The 17,505-nt window shown below is 43.8% G+C and overlaps 1 protein-coding gene across 1 annotated transcript in view; it reads right to left on the reverse strand.

Moving 5' to 3' along the window:
- Positions 1–2,237: 2,237 nt before the first annotated feature.
- Positions 2,238–17,505, reverse strand: part of acbd3 (acyl-Coenzyme A binding domain containing 3) — a 48,779-nt gene continuing 33,511 nt past the window's right edge. Inside the window, exons 4-8 of the mRNA XM_043687283.1 lie at positions 15,668–15,826; positions 14,350–14,524; positions 10,886–11,045; positions 7,334–7,618; positions 2,238–5,171 (exon numbers count right to left, since the gene is read on the reverse strand). Coding sequence (XP_043543218.1) covers positions 4,960–5,171; positions 7,334–7,618; positions 10,886–11,045; positions 14,350–14,524; positions 15,668–15,826 — 991 coding nt within the window. The 3' untranslated portion in view covers positions 2,238–4,959. The remainder of the gene's footprint in view (positions 5,172–7,333; positions 7,619–10,885; positions 11,046–14,349; positions 14,525–15,667; positions 15,827–17,505) is intronic.

The following is a 17,505-nucleotide window of genomic DNA, read 5'->3' on the forward strand; positions in this document are numbered from 1 at the left end:
CCTCTACCACCTAGGACAAAGGCAGTAGAGCACCTCAAAATTAGCCCCCCCACCCACCCCCCAAAGTAGACCACCTGACTTGAAACATCACTGTTCCTTAACTGTCATCAGGTCAAATGTTGGAATTCCCTCCCTAACAGGACAGTGGGTGCATCCATTCCACAAAGACTGCAACTGACTCATCAGGAGCTATCTCCACGACAGCAATTACTGTGTAACAGCCATACTCTCACCCAGCAGCCACATCTTTTTAAATCTACAGTCTTTCATTAAATACTCTTGCTTTATTATTCTACAAAAGTAGACAAACTCACTTTCCTGCTTTACACCCAATCTGCCATTTTTTTGCCCACTTACACATCTCTTTAAAGACTGCATCCTTCTTGAAAATTGCTTTTCACCACACCTTGGATTGCCAGAAATTTGGCAACAACATATTCAGTCTCATTACCCAAGTCATTAATGTAGTCCGTCAAGACAGAATAAGCCAGAGCCGTCATCACAAATGTCACGCAATAAGAAGCCAATGTGATAGACCCTGAGCCCCCTCAGTCCAGGTCGACAGGGTGATCCATCATCACCTATTCACAAAGGCCTGGCCAGTGTCACATATTCAAACAATTTCAAAAACCCAAGATGCACTACACTCATTCAATCAACTAGCTATGGAGGGAAAAAGTGAGAACTGCAGATGCTGGAGATCAGAGCTGAAAATGTGTTGCTGGAAAAGCGCAGGTCAGGCAGCATCCAAGGAACAGGAGAATCGACGTTTCGGGCATGAGCCCTTCTTCAGGGAGTAGCAGCAGTTATGGAGGGAGTACAACAAAGATTTCCCCGGCTGCTTCCTGAGACGACAGGACTGGTGTAGGACACTGATTCGGTTAGGACTATATTCACTGGAGCTTAGAAGAACAAAGATCTCATAGGAATAGACACGGTAAACATGAAGGATGCTCCCATTGATCTTCGATTACTGTCAAAAGAAACTGGGTAGACCTTTTAGGACAACAATTTCTTCACCCAGAGTGTGGCAAATCTGTGGAACTTTCCACCAAAGGAAGTGGTTCGAGCAGAGTAGCTTTTATTTGTCATTTCTACCATACACAACCGATACAGTGAAAAGGGGACAGTGTTCCTCCGGGATCAACTGTGTTAAATGGACAGCACAAATTACACAGCATAAAGTGCAAACCACTGTGCAATAGAAGAATGATAAGACATTTTTCCAGCAGCAATTCAAAGCTGTGCAAAGAATCTCAGATGGGCAAGAGTCCGATCGGACTGTGTGAAGGAGCCTGATGGCTTGGGGGAAGGAACTGTTGCACAGTCTGGTCGTGAGAGAATAGATTCTCTGGTATCTTCTGCCAGACGGCAGGAGGAAGAAGGGTTTGAGCGAGGGGTGTGTGGGGTATTCCACAATGCTCTTAGCCTTTTGGATGCAGCATGCGTCATAGAGATGTACAGCACGGAAACTGACCCTTCGGTCCAACCCGCCCATGCCGACCAGATATCCCAACCCAATCTAGTCCCACCTGCCAGCACCCGGCCCATATCCCTCCAAACCCTTCCTATTCATATACCCATCCAGATGCCTCTGAAATGTTGCAGCCTCCATCACTTCCTCTGGCAGCTCATTCCATACATGTACCACCCTCTGCGTGAAAAAGTTGCCCCTTAGGTCTCTTTAATACCTTTCCCCTCTCACCCTAAACCTATGCCCTCTAGTTCTGGACACTTCTGCCCCAGGGAAAAACACTGTCTATTTATCCTATCCATGCCCCTCATGATTTTGTAAACCTCTTTAAGGTCGCCCCTCAGCCTCCAATGCTCCAGCTCTTACCTGATCTCAGCATAGTGCTCAAAAGCTCCTACGTTGCAGAATAATCTTGACCATGCAGCCCGCGGTCCAAGGTGACAGCCCACGAGACAGGAGTGAAAGTGAATTTGACAGATACAGCAGGATCCATGAGCAAACCCAACCTGATAACATTTCCCAGGCTCACCATATGTTCTAACACCGATCCTGGTAGCCATCCAGAACAGAGAAAAATCGATGCAGTGGTGATGCGCCTAACCTCAAGCCAATGACAAAACCCACAAAAGAAAAGCATTTTATTTACTAAGAAAGGGAAGGAAAGTAAAAAGTACAGATAAACATATGTTTAATAGAGATTAAATAGATTATTGAAAGAAACTGTTTCCAAAATTGCACTGGTCATTAAAAAAAGCCACAGCAATAAAATCTTTCCAAGTTTAATATTCTGGGAAACTTCTGTCAGACTAACAGCTCAGAACATCAGGCCACATTTCCAACAACATACCCTGCTCAATGAGTGTCCATTACATTTCGGTTTCACTGAAAATCAGACTAATTCAAACCATATATAAAACAGTTGGTGGTGCCTGTAATTAGGAAAACAGCAGTAAATACAATCCACAAAAAGGAAATGGTGGGGGGGGGGGGGGGAGAAGCATTATATACAAGTGTTAATGAAACAATTATTTATATAAGAGGGTGAGAGAGAGGGAAAACAAAACAAAAGCCCTTGCAGAAACAACTGCCATCTCAGAACTGTACAGGTCGCAGCTATACCGGTACAACACAATCGCACCATGAGAAATGAAAGAAGTGATTTCAAAAGGAAATCTGAAACTATTCTTAATTAAGATGCTTTGGTGACAACAAGGTCCTCCAGGTACAAGCTGCAACCCCTGATCAGCTGAATAAAACAGGGATGCTAGTATGTTAAATTATATATCGGAAAGTCTACACTTCGACTGGGCCTCCCTATCTAACTTCCACGAGTCGATGCAAACTTTTTACATTTCAGAAAAAAAGTGCACAGGCTGCAATCTTCTGCCTTAGAACCCAAAACTTGCATTCAATTTGCCAATCTCAGGAATTTAGAAGCTCACCATCTCCTCAGGGAGAATACCATGGGAGATCCATCAAGTTTATAAGCATTTCTTATCAATATAATGTGTAACCCTCATTATACCCAGAGATAAACAGCTTTGTTGAAAAATAAAAATAGCAAAAGGCAAATCCTTATAGAAAGGAGAGAAAGCAAGAGCCTTCCTGTGTCACAAGGACTGAAACTGCCAGACACTATACTATTTCCTTCATGTCAATGAGGGCAATGGATGGAAGCCTGCTCACTATTTCTGTTCTACTGGTTTTAACCCTTCCTCTCAACACAACAATTAATTGTTGGGTGCTCTCTCTCTCTCTCTGAATGAGCACAACCACACATAACTGATGAAGGTTGTAAGAAGGAACTGTGGACTAGATACTCTGTGCCAGGAGGGGTTTGGTCAACAATTGGTTAAAGCAAAAGCCAGGTCAAACTGCTCAAGTTCCTGTGCAATGGCCAGCCCACGCTCAAGCAACTCACTTGTTAAACTGGATTCAAGTCTCCACCTCAAGTCAATGAGGCCAGACTGATGGGATGCAGCACGATTGTGCCTTGATTCTTTACCAGCTGCTTAACGTCATGACAAACTGGTGTACATGAATAAAAACCCTTACCTGCACAGTCTAGACAGACTGGCAGCAGAATAATGAAGCACAGAGGACATCACAGGAAAGCTCACCCTGCTCTCACCTAACAAACCAGCAGCTGGGAATCACTGGGCAGTGAGGAGGACGTCAAAGACCTCTGAGCTCAGCTCCAAACACTGAGGGAAACAGCTTCCCCATTACTGTGGCCAAGATCAAGTAACTTAGTACAGCAGAAAATGCAGCTGCTCAGTGTCATAACTGAAACTTAGTACAGCAGAAAATGCAGCTGCTCAGTGTCATAACTGACTACCACGTGGCATGGAATGGATTTTGGTCAGGGATACGATTTAAAAAGGGATGTTTCCCAAACTGTGAAGTCAATTTTCAAACAAAAAAAAAACCCCAGCCAAACATGGCTACGTATAGCCACAGTATCCCACCAGTCTGCCATTGGCCATTATCTTCTCTCCTCTAGAACGAGGCATTCGCTGAAGAGCTCAGGTAAATGGCTCTGGGGTCTCAAGAGGCACTTTCAATGTAGGGAGGAAGTCTCCAAGGAAACCCAGCTCGTTAACACTGAGGAAAGGCTGCTGTACAGAGTAACCCTAAGAGGCCCCAGGTATTCCGCCTACTGAGTGGGACAACACGTTATCTGGACTGAACAGGATAGACCAAGGAGGTAAACTAAGACAATGTTTTCAACCAAGGGGGACTTCAAATCCTGAGTGCATCAAAGCTTTTCCATATAATTGAAACTAAAAACTAAAAAAAAAATTAAAGGTTGGATGACTGGAGTCACAAGTCCCACCTCTGTTTAGGCAGAATGAACAGAGGGCCAAGTATTGTCTGAGAAACAAGCTGACTGATGAGATGCTTTGGGCACAAGGGCAGTCATGCACAAACCATTAACTCACCTTTCCCTACTCAATCGCAGATTTTCACACCATGCAACTTGCAGCCTGACCACATCTCGTGGTAAACGCCAGCCCCAGTTCTAGTGACGAGCGATTCATTTTACGAAGCAAACCCAACTGAGACTTCTGAACACCAGGGTTCAGCAAAACAGGCAAAGCTGCTTTTACATTTCCTGGGGATAACTACACAGAGGGATTTATAGGGGCAAACCGACAAGGTGATTTCTATGCATCCAGCCAAGCATTTCTTAAACTACCCTCTGTTTTTAGACTTTATAGACTACAAAGGCTTGCATTAACCACTCCTCATGATGCAACACACAAATGGTTATCAGTGCCAGCAACAATTGAATATAGCAATGACTCTGAAGGCGGCTAATGAAACCAATTCCTGGCAGTGAGTTTCATTACTGCAGTAGAAGATCCTTCACCCAATTTATTATATAGAACGATTTAGATAATTATTTCAATGCACAATGTGCAAATTGAAGTTTACAAAATAAAACAAAAAGAAGCAGGAGCCAAGCGTGGGCTAGCTTGGTTTTATCTGGTGTAATAAACTCTGTAATAAACAGATTTTGACCTCCAGAGTGAATAGGAATTGTCGAATTTCAGGAGGTAGACCCCTCTGCCTGGGTACTGATGGGACCCAGCATACACCTCCTCATGGCAATCCCGTCTGTAGACTGGTACCACCTCATCTACCTGAACTTTGCTGGCCTCCTTCTTGATCTTCTCCACTTCATTGGGACTATCTGCAAGAAACAATGCAAGACAGCGTCAAAATTTACAAATACATCCTTTTTTATATATCAAGAAAGAGTCAAGATTTGTGTCCGAAGATGCTAACTTTTGCTATTTGGGGAAATGAGTGGGATCTCCCTGCTCCCATAATAGAGGCAGAGTCAGTCATTTCATGTGCTGGGTTCTACAGTACAATAGTTGGGGATTGGGGCATGGATGAAAAAAAAAATCTTGCGCATTTTGCCTATGGTCTATTGCACCCACTTCCTCTCCCAGTGTCATGTCTCCCAAAAGCGGAAATGGCAGCCCATATTCAAAAGAAAAATCTCAGTACCACTTCAGACAATTTCATGTTATCCCAAAGGGCTTAAGAAGCAATGAACAGTTTCAAAATGTTGTCGCTGTTCTAACAATGGAAATCTGGCCATTATTTTGTCCACAGCAAGCTCCCACTACGATAACGACTTGAATATCCGTTTTTAGGAGTTCGTGGAGGCATTAAATATTGGCTAGGACTCTGGCATAATTCCCCTCTCTTCTTCAAAAATAGTGCCAGGAGATATTTTAGTTTCATCTGAGGGGACAGAAATGCTCTTTGTTTTAATATCTCACCTGAAAGTACTGCACCAGAGTGCCAGCTGACATTGTAAGCTCAGTTTTCTGGGACATAACTTCTGACTTTGGGATAAAATAGCTCAATGGTTCTAGCTAGAAGAGCAATGCAGAAGCTTGGATTAACAAGCCTCAGTCGAGTTCAAAAGCCAACACAGCGACTAGATTGTTTATGTCCAGTAATAAATGTTGGTTTCACAGTGACACCCACATCATGAAGGAGTAAGAAAACAAAACGCCAAAGTCAGTACCCGCTGAGCTCCTGCTGCTATGTAACTAGGAGTAGCGAACAAACTTCCAGACAATGCTTGTTAATGCAGCCTGCAAGAAAATTTCCATTCAACACTGTACTTAAAGTGAGGCAGCAGCTTAGCTTCAATATAACTGAGTTCAGAGTTCTATTCAGTTATATTGGGATAAAATGCTCTGCAGTTCTATTCTCTGAGTATGAATGATAGGTGCAGGACCATTCAGATCGGGTCTCCTCTGAACTATTTTCGTCTGTCGTTTGCCTGTATTGTCTGAATTTCTTTCACACTGAACATTTAGTATTCCAGTCCTGTCGTTCATCGGCCCAGGCAGTAAATACTAAGCAGAAGTTGCAACTAAACCGTTCTGATATTCACTCTGGACCTGAAGATTTTTGACTCAGGGCCACACAATCACTGCTGAAATTCCAGTGCACTATTAGGGATGTAACACACTAGCAAGGATGCCTCATCTCGGGTGGAATGTTAAATACAGGCCCCACCCATTTGTACAGGCCACCACTAAAGAGCAGTCTGTCTCTAGCTGACCTTGTTCTTACAGCCAACAACGAAGGAAGACCAACATGTCAGTGAGACTGATTGTCACACAACTCCCCCACTCCCACATGGTCATACAATCACTGCATTTCAAAATTATTTCACAAAGTACTACTGGATATTCCTGCCAAGCCTAATAGGATGCAACCTCTCAATGCACTTGGGTCTCAGTTTGAGGCGCAGCTTGCTAATATAGGGCCGTGGAGGTTTATGGTAAGTTAGATGGCAGTGCCATGACAGATTGGCATCTTCCTGCACCATGTCTCCAATGCAGTAGGGTTCAGTCAGTTGGTGGATGCAGTGCAGTATCAAACGGAGCCGTGCAAACAAGGCAAGAGCAGCCTTGTAGTCTATGTGCAGGCACTTTGTACAACAGCTCGCCTGAACAACGTGCACAATGTGACAATTCCTCAGGATGCAGGAAGGTCCCTGGGTGGAGCGAACCGGTCAGCCTGACTGGATGCTGTAATCAGTCTCAGTGTCCCTGGGCTAGGAAGATAGGAGACAACAGACACCAGAAAATAGTGGGACTTCTCACTCCTGAGGAGGGTACCCAATGACCCCAGGAATTCATTTGCACCTCATTTGAGCATCGTAACAACTTGAACGTAGGAACGCCTGAAATGAGGAACACAACACAACTTCCATGTTCGGTGAAAGTACCGAAAGAAATAACAAGCAGCTAAACATTCCCTTGATTCCTCACAGCCTCCCCTGCCCTTCCCCCAACAAAGCAGAGGTTGTGATTACAATACCTTCATCGTCGTCGTCATCATCACTGGACTCACTGACATGCACGCTCACTGTGGTATTGGGAGAATCTGTCCATTCGAAGCAGACACCAAAGCCTATGTCATAATTGTCTGTAGCAAATTCCCAGAAGAGGTAAGAGCCCTCTTCGTGAGTAGGCACCCGCACGGTAACCACCTCCCCCCTGCCCACCGTGATGACAGAGTCCGCATCCTGCCGGATCTTCTCCTTGAAGTCTTTGATTTGTGGTCGGGTCCACATGGAGGGAGCTGCTATGACTGGAGCTGTGTCTGCAGGAAGACAGAAACAAGAACTAAGTCAAAAGAAAAACTCGACAGAGAAGGGTTCGGCTAACTGACACCAGAATCAGATCTCCAACTCTGGCCTTTTGTGTTCTCCCAATATTAACTGCTCCAGCTCTGGGTCTAAAGTTCTGGGTATCCTCCTCTCCTCAAGTCTTCAAAGCCTACCACTCTGACCAAGTTTACCAGTCACTTGTTCCAGAAACTAATTGGTTCAGTGCTAATTATGTGGATAACTGAGAAGCACATGGGACGTTCGACTGTTGCAATGGTGCGAAACAAGTGGAAGTTATTTCGTTACCTTCTATATAACAAGATTTTCTCTCCATTTTAAACATGTATGGACATGTCACTTGCCAGCTTTGAACAGACAAACTGCCCATACCATCCCAGCCACTCAAGTCTGGGGATGGACAAACCAGTGCAAGGTGAGAAAACAATGAAGTGGAAAGAAAATTCATGTCAACATTCCCAAAGAGGCAATTATTGTCTTAGCAACCAGTTTAGCAAGTTTGGTTGCAATGAGTGCTGTTGGACTAAGAACCAGGCTGCGGTTCAAGCAGAGGCCACAACATTTTGGGCAATCAATGAATAAATTTTTAAAACAGACAGCAAGGGTCAGAGAGAGAAAACAAGGGTCTGTTTTAGATCACTTGTGCAAAGTACTGACTCACGACACAATGAGCTGCATGTTCTCCTGGTGCTGTTAAACCTGTTAGAAGCAGTCTGCAATAGAGGCAGAGTGACAGGAGGCAGGTTCAATATCTGGCTGTGTTGAGAAAGCTCATTTTCACTGGGTGGTACCAAGGGTGTCATTTGAGGCGGGTGGAGGGATATTTGGATACACTCATGCAGAGAGTAGTTTGGGGAGGGTGTTCATTTCCCATACTCATGGAAATCACCACGGAGGCCCCATCGCCTCATCCTCAAGCCCCATCGGAGGTGCAATCCCCCTCAGGTTAAACTCTCATCTGTTGTCTCTCTCTTTCTAATCGGGGGCAGCCTATGGCTACTTTACACTTCCATGTCACTCCTTCCACACTACCTCATCTTCCTTGGCCTTTTACAGACCACCTGGAAGCTTTTCTTCAACTCCCACATCCCTTTCTGCAACCTCTACGCAAAGAGATCTTTCTTTGCATACAAAGAGCTACACAAACACAACTCGCTGTAGCTATTCATTCTCAGATGCACTAATGCAATTATATCTGAAATGGTTATGTGATCACTGCAAAAGTCAGTTTTAAATTCAGATCCAGTTGTTAATTGAATCTAAAATACAGAGAATCGGAATGAAAGTATTTGTGATGTTCTACATTACCCTGTATGGAAGTAATTGACTCTAGAGACAAACAGCTCCAAACCAAGATGATGCAAATGACCATTTCAGGCCCAGTAACATCAAAAAGCAAATGTTTAAGATTTCCACTGAGTATATCTGATGTGTTGCTGGAAAAGTGCAGTAGGTCAGGCAGCATCCAAGGAGCAGGAGAATCGACGTTTCGGGCATAAGCCCAAAACATCAATTCTCCTGCTCCTTGGATGCTGCCTGACCTGCTGCGCTTTTCCAGCAACAGATTTTTCAGCTCTGATCTCCAGCAGCTGCAGTCCTCACTTTCTTCTGAGTATATCTGATGCCAACAATTTGTAAGCTGCATGCACAACCCTAAATGTATCACACAGGTTGGCCCATGTGCAATGGCAAGCATGCTGGGAATTCAAATAAACAGGTTGTGCAAATAGAAACACATTAATTGGATGCTGTTTAGTACTTTCCCTTTCTGCACTTAGCAACCCTTGATGTTCTAATTCTAAGCATGTATGGGTGAAGAACAAATCCCAGCCTGTGCATGTGGGAGCAGGAGTAGGCCATTAACCATTCAGGCCTGTTTTGCCACTCAAAGATATCATGGCTGATCTGTGGCCTAACTCCCTAGACCTGTCTTTGGCCATATCCCTTAATACTTGAACAAAAATGCAGATTTAAAACTAACATCTGGTCCAGCATCCACTGAGTGTTGCAAACACCTACCACCTTGTGTGTCGAAGTGCTTCCCAAAACCTCCCCTGAACAGTCTGGCCCTAATTCTCAGACTGTGCCTCCTAAATCTAGGATCCCGAACCAGTGGCAATAATTTACCTACCCTGTCTTTTCCTGTTAATTTCTTTAAAGACTTTAATCAGATCATGTGCGGAACCAGAAAATAGCATTCCACCTTGTTTGTGTTGTGACAGTTGTGTCTGATGCATTCCGCTTCATGACAATCCCACCTGGACGCTGGCAAACCATTTGTGACTGGGGCAAGGAATAAGCTTGAGACCATAAGACATAGGAGCAGGAACAGGCCATTCGGCCCGTGAAGTCTGCCCTAACACTCAACGAGGTCATGGCTGATCTGATAATCTTCCATTCGTCTTTCCTGCCCTTTCCCCATCACCCTCGATTCCCTTATTGATTAAAAATCTGTCTCTCTCAGCCTTGAATACACTTAACAACCCAGCCCAGATAGCCCTCTGTAGTAAAGAGTCCCACAGATCCACCACTGTCTGGGAGAAGAAATTCCTCATCTATCTTCAATGGATGATCCCCTTATGGGGTGGTGAGTCTTTGGAATATTAAGTCTGGGCCTGAGTCATTGGTCCAGCAACATCATGACCCCCTTTGCCCCAGCCACCAGACTGTTACAGATCACCAACTTCCCTGATGAGAATTTTAACTCTCTTAAGCCAACATTATGCTTTTACTTTCTAACCCCCTTTTTTTTTAAAGCAGCCTTTATCTGCATGCTCAAACTCAACACCCTTCTTTCTGGAATGAAAGCTCCAATAATACCTAGTATGTGAACTGGAACTTGGCAAATATAGAGAAGGGCTGCTTTTATCGGAAATCCACATTCTTGTCGTCCTCTACACAATATCACGTAAGCTTACTTTTAAAGACATCTTCCAGATATTGGCTGGTATCCTGAAGGGTTGGAGGAGAGGGAAACGTAGGTCACTGAACTTGGGGCAACTTCTGGTACTTTGGTGAATAGTGCACTGGATCTATAACCATCACCTTATTAAGCAAGCAGGGCCTCACAGCAGATACCTTTGGCAATGTAGTCATACTTTGGTACTGCACGGTTCCAACATAACTATGTGATCAAGGAATGTGGACTGAACGTAAAAGCAAATCCCAGTCTTTAGGGGACATTTGTTGGGGAGGTAGAGGTGGAAAAGAACACAGGCTGGTTAATAAACCCAGATTTCTACCTTTTGGTCCATTTTCCAATATTTCTTCTGAAGATTCTGGCTCTGGCTTTTCTTCTGAAAGGTCTGTATGTGAAGTTGTCTGTCCATTCACGGTCGGTACCTCTCCTACCCCTATGTGGGTTGTTGATACTATCGGCTCCTGCTGCTTCTGTAGCGTTGCCTGTAGGAACCAGAGATACCCAAACACAATATAAGCTTAGGTACAAATATCTGTTGTACAGATCCTACAACATAACAGATGCATATTAAGATTCTTGTTGGGAGTCGCTTTCATTAGTCAACAGTAGAACAGCATTTTTTTGCACCCATTATACTAAAAGTTACACTGAGGTGTGGCTGCTAAGACAAGAGATATCCTTTGGTGTGCTGCTCACATGGAAACTGTTCACACAAGCTTTTGCAATCTGTTTAGCTTGTGTATTTAGTAGCACAGTTGTGACATACAGCAACAAAAGTACTGGGGTTGTGTATAGGTGGTGACAGCACATGATGAGAAGTATATGGGCTGCACTGACAGAGATACCAAAGACAAGGATCACACAGATTGTGAACATTGTTACTATCTGGTGAAGTATAATGTGACAACTGCATTCAGTTTTGGTCACTACACCTAATAGGAAATGAGAGTACTTGAGGGGGTACAGAGAAGATCTGAAAGAATTATTGCTGTGAGGAGGGATTTTAGGCTTAGTTTGGACAAGTGGGGCTGTTCTCCTTTGCAGCAGAAGAAATGGAGGGGGGATTTGACAGAGGGACGCAAGGCTATGATTCCCTCAGAGGGTTCTAAGTCCATGGAACGCTTTGCCGAAAAGTGTCTTGTGTATATTTAAGGCTGAGACAGGCATGGGAATCAATGATTACGGGGAAATCCCAGCAAAGTGGACAGGAGGAATGTCGGGATCAGCCATGATCCTAGTGAATGGTGGAGCAGGCTTGAGGGGCTGAACTAAATACTCCTGTTCCTATTTCTTGTGGTCTATGATAGAATTAAGGTGAACAAAGAAAATTTGCTCCCATTTGTTGATGGTACAAGAACTAGACGACACAAATTTAAGATCCTGGGCAGAAAATGTGGGCTTGGAAGGGAAAGTGATGAAGAACTGTTTTACTCTAAGAGAATCATAACCTTGTGTCCCTCTGTCAAATCCCCCCTCCATTCCTTTTGCTGCAAAGCAGAACAATCTTGCTTCTCCAAACTAAACTTGTACATAAAATCCCACCTCCCTGTTTTTACTCAGTGAGTAGTGATGACTGGAGCCTATTACCCATACGGGTGGTGGGAGTGGGGCTGGCCAATGATTTCAAAAGGAAATTGGACAGGCACTGGAGGGGAAAAAATCTGCAGAACCATAGGGCAATTTTAGGAGATGGAACGGATATTTATAATTTTTAAAAATTTGCAAACTCACTAAGACACTGTTTTGCATGTCTTCTCCTTTTTCTCACTTCAGAAAAAAATGTACTTTCTGGTCAAAGACAGGGCCAGAGATAATAGCCAAGGAGAATTTAGACAAGGCCCAGCAGAAGTTAATGGATGGCACAATTTTTTTAAAGTCACTAGTGGTACATGGGTGCTGCTGGCTGACCAGCCGTATTGCCTGGCCCTCATTGCCCTTGAGAAGTTCATGGTGATCTTGTTGAACCACTGCAGTCCATGTGTTGTACATAAACCTGCAATGCTCTTAGGGAGAGAATTCCAGATTTTGACCCAGCAACAGTGGAGGAATGGTAAGTGGTTCAGAGGGGAACTTGCAAGTGGTGGTGTTCCCATGTAACTGCTACCCTTGTCCTTTTAGACTGAAGTGGTCATTTGTTTGGAAGGTGCTGCCCAAGGTTTTTTGGTGAGTTTCTACACTGCATCTTGTAGATGGTACACACTGCCGCAACTGAACACTGGTGGTGGAAGGAGTTGATCTGAGCGGAATAAACACAAGTTGAGGATGACCAAAATAATGGACACCTTGGGTACCTGACCTCTGCTTAGTGGCCAGATAGGACCGAACAAACAATTGATGTAGGTTAAACTACCAGCTCCAGGTAACAATGATGTTGACAGACAGGTCATGTTTTTCCATTCTATGTTTAACCACAATACTCACCCACACTTGACAAATACCTTCAAGCTCAGTCCCCTTTATTTGGGGGATATATGACTCGCAAACCTTAATTTTAACTACAGACAGACATGGACCCAATGGACTGAATGGCCCTTGTTCAATGTAATGATTATAGGAGCAATTACAGCTAATCTGATCATTGCTCAACGATACAGGTATGCCAGTAATTAGAGCTTTTTGAGACGGATCGGGGCATGAATGCTGCTTGGCCTCTCCCCTCAAATCTAAGGCACTGAGCTTAAATATAATGGCCCAGCTGAGACAAAGAACTTGAACATGGATTGGGAAGCCACTATGGTTTATATAGTTCAACTGTCGAGTCTTCATCTGCTGGAAATCAGCATGCCTCGGCCAATTTGCTTATTCAATTGATTGGGGTGGGTCACGGATCAGCACTTTGCCCATCACCCTCCATCTTCTCAAGTCCAGACAACCCCTCACCAATCCAATGTTGGTGAATGTCAGAAATGAACAGCAATAAAACTTACACAATCTGCACACACCACTGCAGGACCTCAGGTGGGACAGGAATGCTTGGGAAAGAATCGTAATACTCAATAATCCTTACACCCAAACGCACTTATTTACATGAAGCCATACCCCAAACCCTCCCTCTCCAGGAACTTGCCCAACTGAAACACAGACATTTACATGTCCTTCCCAAGTAACATCCCACAATTTTAGCTTTGCTTCCCCTTGCACAGGATTGTTCCAGATGGAGTGATTCAACGTAAAAGCATTTAATTAACGGGTTAAAATATACATGATGATGCCCGGTTTTGCTAAGGCAAACAAGGAAAGAATTTGCTGATGGTAGTAGGACCATAGATTGCAGAATTACAGTTTTGGTAAGGGGTGGAAGGGATGCATGCAGCAAGTAGCAATGACTTGGAACTCTTTGCCTACTGGGATGATGGAAGCAGAGACCATCAATAATTTCAAAAGGAAATTCGGTGGACATGCAAAGGAAATAAACTTGTTGGGAAAAGCAAACAGAGCAGGGCGAATGGGAATGGCTTGGGCAGCCAGAATGCACAAAAAGCCTCCTTCTGTGATGCAATGTCTCTACAACGGAGTTAATTTTGCTCCTCTCTGGGCCAGGAATTTTGATTTGACTCTCTAAATTTAACTTGCTCAAAAAATTTAAATCAGTCAACTGGCAACAACAGAGTTACACAGTCAGTCTGTGATACTTGCAGTCCATTCTGCACAATTAAAGTCTATAGTTCTGGAACATTCTGAATTCACGCAGCAGCAACAGGCAGAGGATAGCTACTGAATTTGAATTGAAGAAATAAAGCTTCATTCATAGACAACTTATCCTGTTGACTGCCCACTTATCCTTACCTGCTGCTGTGCTAGCTGCACCTGGTACAGCTGCTGCATGTACTGTTGATAGTGCTGCTCTTGAAGCTGACGAATTAGGAGTTGCTGCTGCTCAAAATTGCCAGGGTACTGCTGGGCTGCATACTGCTGGAACTGCACTGCAGTCTGTGCATTTAAGGCAGCCATGATCTGTTGCCTGAAATTGAAGGTTCAGAGAGAAAAAAAAAATCAGGTTTAAGTTCCTCACATTTACACAAGGCACTGATATTTCAGAAGCTCTTCTTGCTCCTCCTGCCAATAGTCTGGCAGCTAAGTGCTCCTTTCAAAACTCCACAGCCAAGTCCCAGGTTCAAGTATGGTGGCCTAGAGGTCCCAGTAGGGAGCTTAGAACTGAGAACCTTTCCAATTTTAGCAAAGCAGCTATAAGGGAACTGCTGATATTGGTGTCTGCGCCACCAGACAAGCAAGGGAATAAATCAGCCTGGGCTCCTAAGCAATCCTCTATGCGACTGGAAGGTGCTGCATACAGATTGAAAATCTAACATTATTAAGATTGAGCTCATGAAGAATGGTCATGTTAGAGGCATGCAAGGACAATGATGTCTGCAGAATTGGAACCAATCACCTGCTAGTGTCATCTGACAGAGCAATTTGTGGTGACATTTTATCCTGGTGCTACTCATGTTCACTACTTGGTAAGTCAAGCAAAAACACTCTTGGGACAACTGGCATTCATTCCCATAATGCACCACAGACATGACGACTACCATGATAAAAATTCATACCTATTAATGCCTTAAAAGTTGGCTAACCATTCAGAACACTGCGCAATTAATTTAATTTTGAACCTGGAGGGCAAACATAGCCATCATTCTGCGATGGCAATCTTCCTGAAACAGCAACGAGTCAGTCACTTGACCCTTTTTGCCCTGGTGGTAGCTGTGGAAAGCTGTCAGCCAAGATATCAGCAGAGGTCCCAGCCTTTATTCAAAAAGTGCAATTCAGAAAATGGCTTCATGGATCAAACACACCTCAGCATTCATTCTAAGGGAATGCACCTTTGTTAATGCAGCACTCTATACTTCCATTACAGTCTAATCACAAGAAGAATTGAAGAATTAGGAATACGATCAGTCTACACAATACTTAATACTGTGATGAAGCCGCAATAAAATAATGACAGATTGTCAACTTTAATCCACTTACCATCTCCTAATGTCTTAAAAGTATAACCTGCTTACCCACAAAGCTACTAACAGAATCAAGGTGTGATTATTAAGCAATGACATTTTAATACTAATGGTACATAAAGCACATGAACTACAGACTAACAACTTACTTTTGTTGTTCCATTCGAAGCCGTTCCTCCTCCAACCTTCTCCTCTCCTCCTCTTCCCGCCTCCTTTTCTCTTCCTCCTCTTGTCGCCTTCTCTCTTCCTCCTGCCGCAAACGCTCTTGTTCTTCCTCTTCCCTCCGTCGCCTCTCCTCCTCTTCTCTCCTGCACCATAAAACAACATGCAATATTCTGCAAAACAAAGCAGCCTGGGCACAAGTCGATGCCTGGGCATATTCAGTAATGCACAGACGTGGGCACTGCTTGCTCAGATTCCAGATTAAAACAAATTAATGCTGCATTTAAATTCCTTCAACTTGAAACAGAGGCTGCTAAATGACAGAATTGAGTAAATAGAAGGGAACAGTAGGGCTATGACTTCAAACCAGGGGCAACTGATGATGCAACTTGGAAGTTTACCACTCAGGGAACTGTTCCTCGTCCTACCAGACCCGTGTAGACTCCTTGCAAGTCAACCCTGAAATCCTGTGCTGTCATAGTTCTCATCCTCTGCTTCAAACTCCTATCCAATTTACCCTTAAAGGGGTCAAGATTTTTGTTTCAACCACAAGTAGTATGAGAAACATGGAAAGGTGATGGCTAGTGGCATCATCACTAGATTATTAATCCAGAGATCTGGTAATTTTCTAGGGATCTGGGTTCAAATCCCACCATGGCAGATGGCAAAATTTAAATTCGATAATAATCTAGACATAAGAGTTTAATGATGATCATGAAGCCATCGTTGATTGTTGGAAAAAAAAAATCTGGTTGACCAATGCCCTTTTGGGAAGGAAATATGCCAACCTTATCAGCTCTGGTCTACAAGTGACTCCAGACCCACAATATGTTCGACTCTTAACTGTCCACTGGGCCCCACATCTAGTCCTGAAGAGTTATACCCGAAACATTGACTTCTCCACCTCCTGACGTTGCCTGGCTTGCTGTGTTCTTCCAGCCTCCCGTTTGTCTACTTTGGATTCCAGTGTCAGCAGTTTATTTTTGTCTCGAGATAATTGTTGGTCCAGCCAGTGATACCTCCATCCCATCCTCCAACCTCTTTCTCCATCAGAGGAAACAGTTTTACTTTACCTATTCAATCATTTTAACCATCTCAATCAATGTACTTATCTTCTGTGCTCAACTGAATATGAACTGTTTACATAAATTAACATTAAGTGATTTAATCCTGATAAACCTGTACCGCATGTCCAATAATCTTTGTGAGGCGCAGGGTCCACAGATGAACATAGGTGAAACAAAGCTGCAACAACTTAGACATGATCTATATGGACTTCAGTAAGGCATTCGACAAGGCTCTCTTCCTCCTCCCCCCCCCGCTTCTTCATCCACACAACCACCTGATGAAGGAGCAGCGCTCCGAAAGCTAGTGCTTCTAATTAAACCTGTTGGACTATAACCTGGTGTTGTGTGATTTTTAAAAATGATTGAATAGACAAGGACTTTTTCTGGAGTGAGAGAGTCCACAACTAAAGGACATAGCTTAAGGTGAGAGGAGAAAGATTTCAAAGGGATCCAAGGGGCAACTTTTTCACGCAGTGTGGTGTGTGTATGGAATGAGCTGCCAGAGGAAGTGGTGGAGGCTGGTACAATTGCATCACTTAAAAGGCATTTGGATAGATATATGAGTAGGAACAGTTTAGAGGACCAAATGCTGGCAAATGGGACTAGATTTATATGATATCTGGGTGTCGTGGAAGAGTTGGGCCAAAGGGTCCGTTTCCACACTGCATATCTTTATGACTCTTGACTGTAAAACTTACAGACCTTTGTATTTCAGATGCCTTGAGATCATGATCAATAATTCTTGAGCATATTTCATT

This window comes from Chiloscyllium plagiosum, chromosome 3, assembly GCF_004010195.1.
Source record: "Chiloscyllium plagiosum isolate BGI_BamShark_2017 chromosome 3, ASM401019v2, whole genome shotgun sequence".
Lineage (NCBI taxonomy): Eukaryota > Metazoa > Chordata > Chondrichthyes > Orectolobiformes > Hemiscylliidae > Chiloscyllium > Chiloscyllium plagiosum.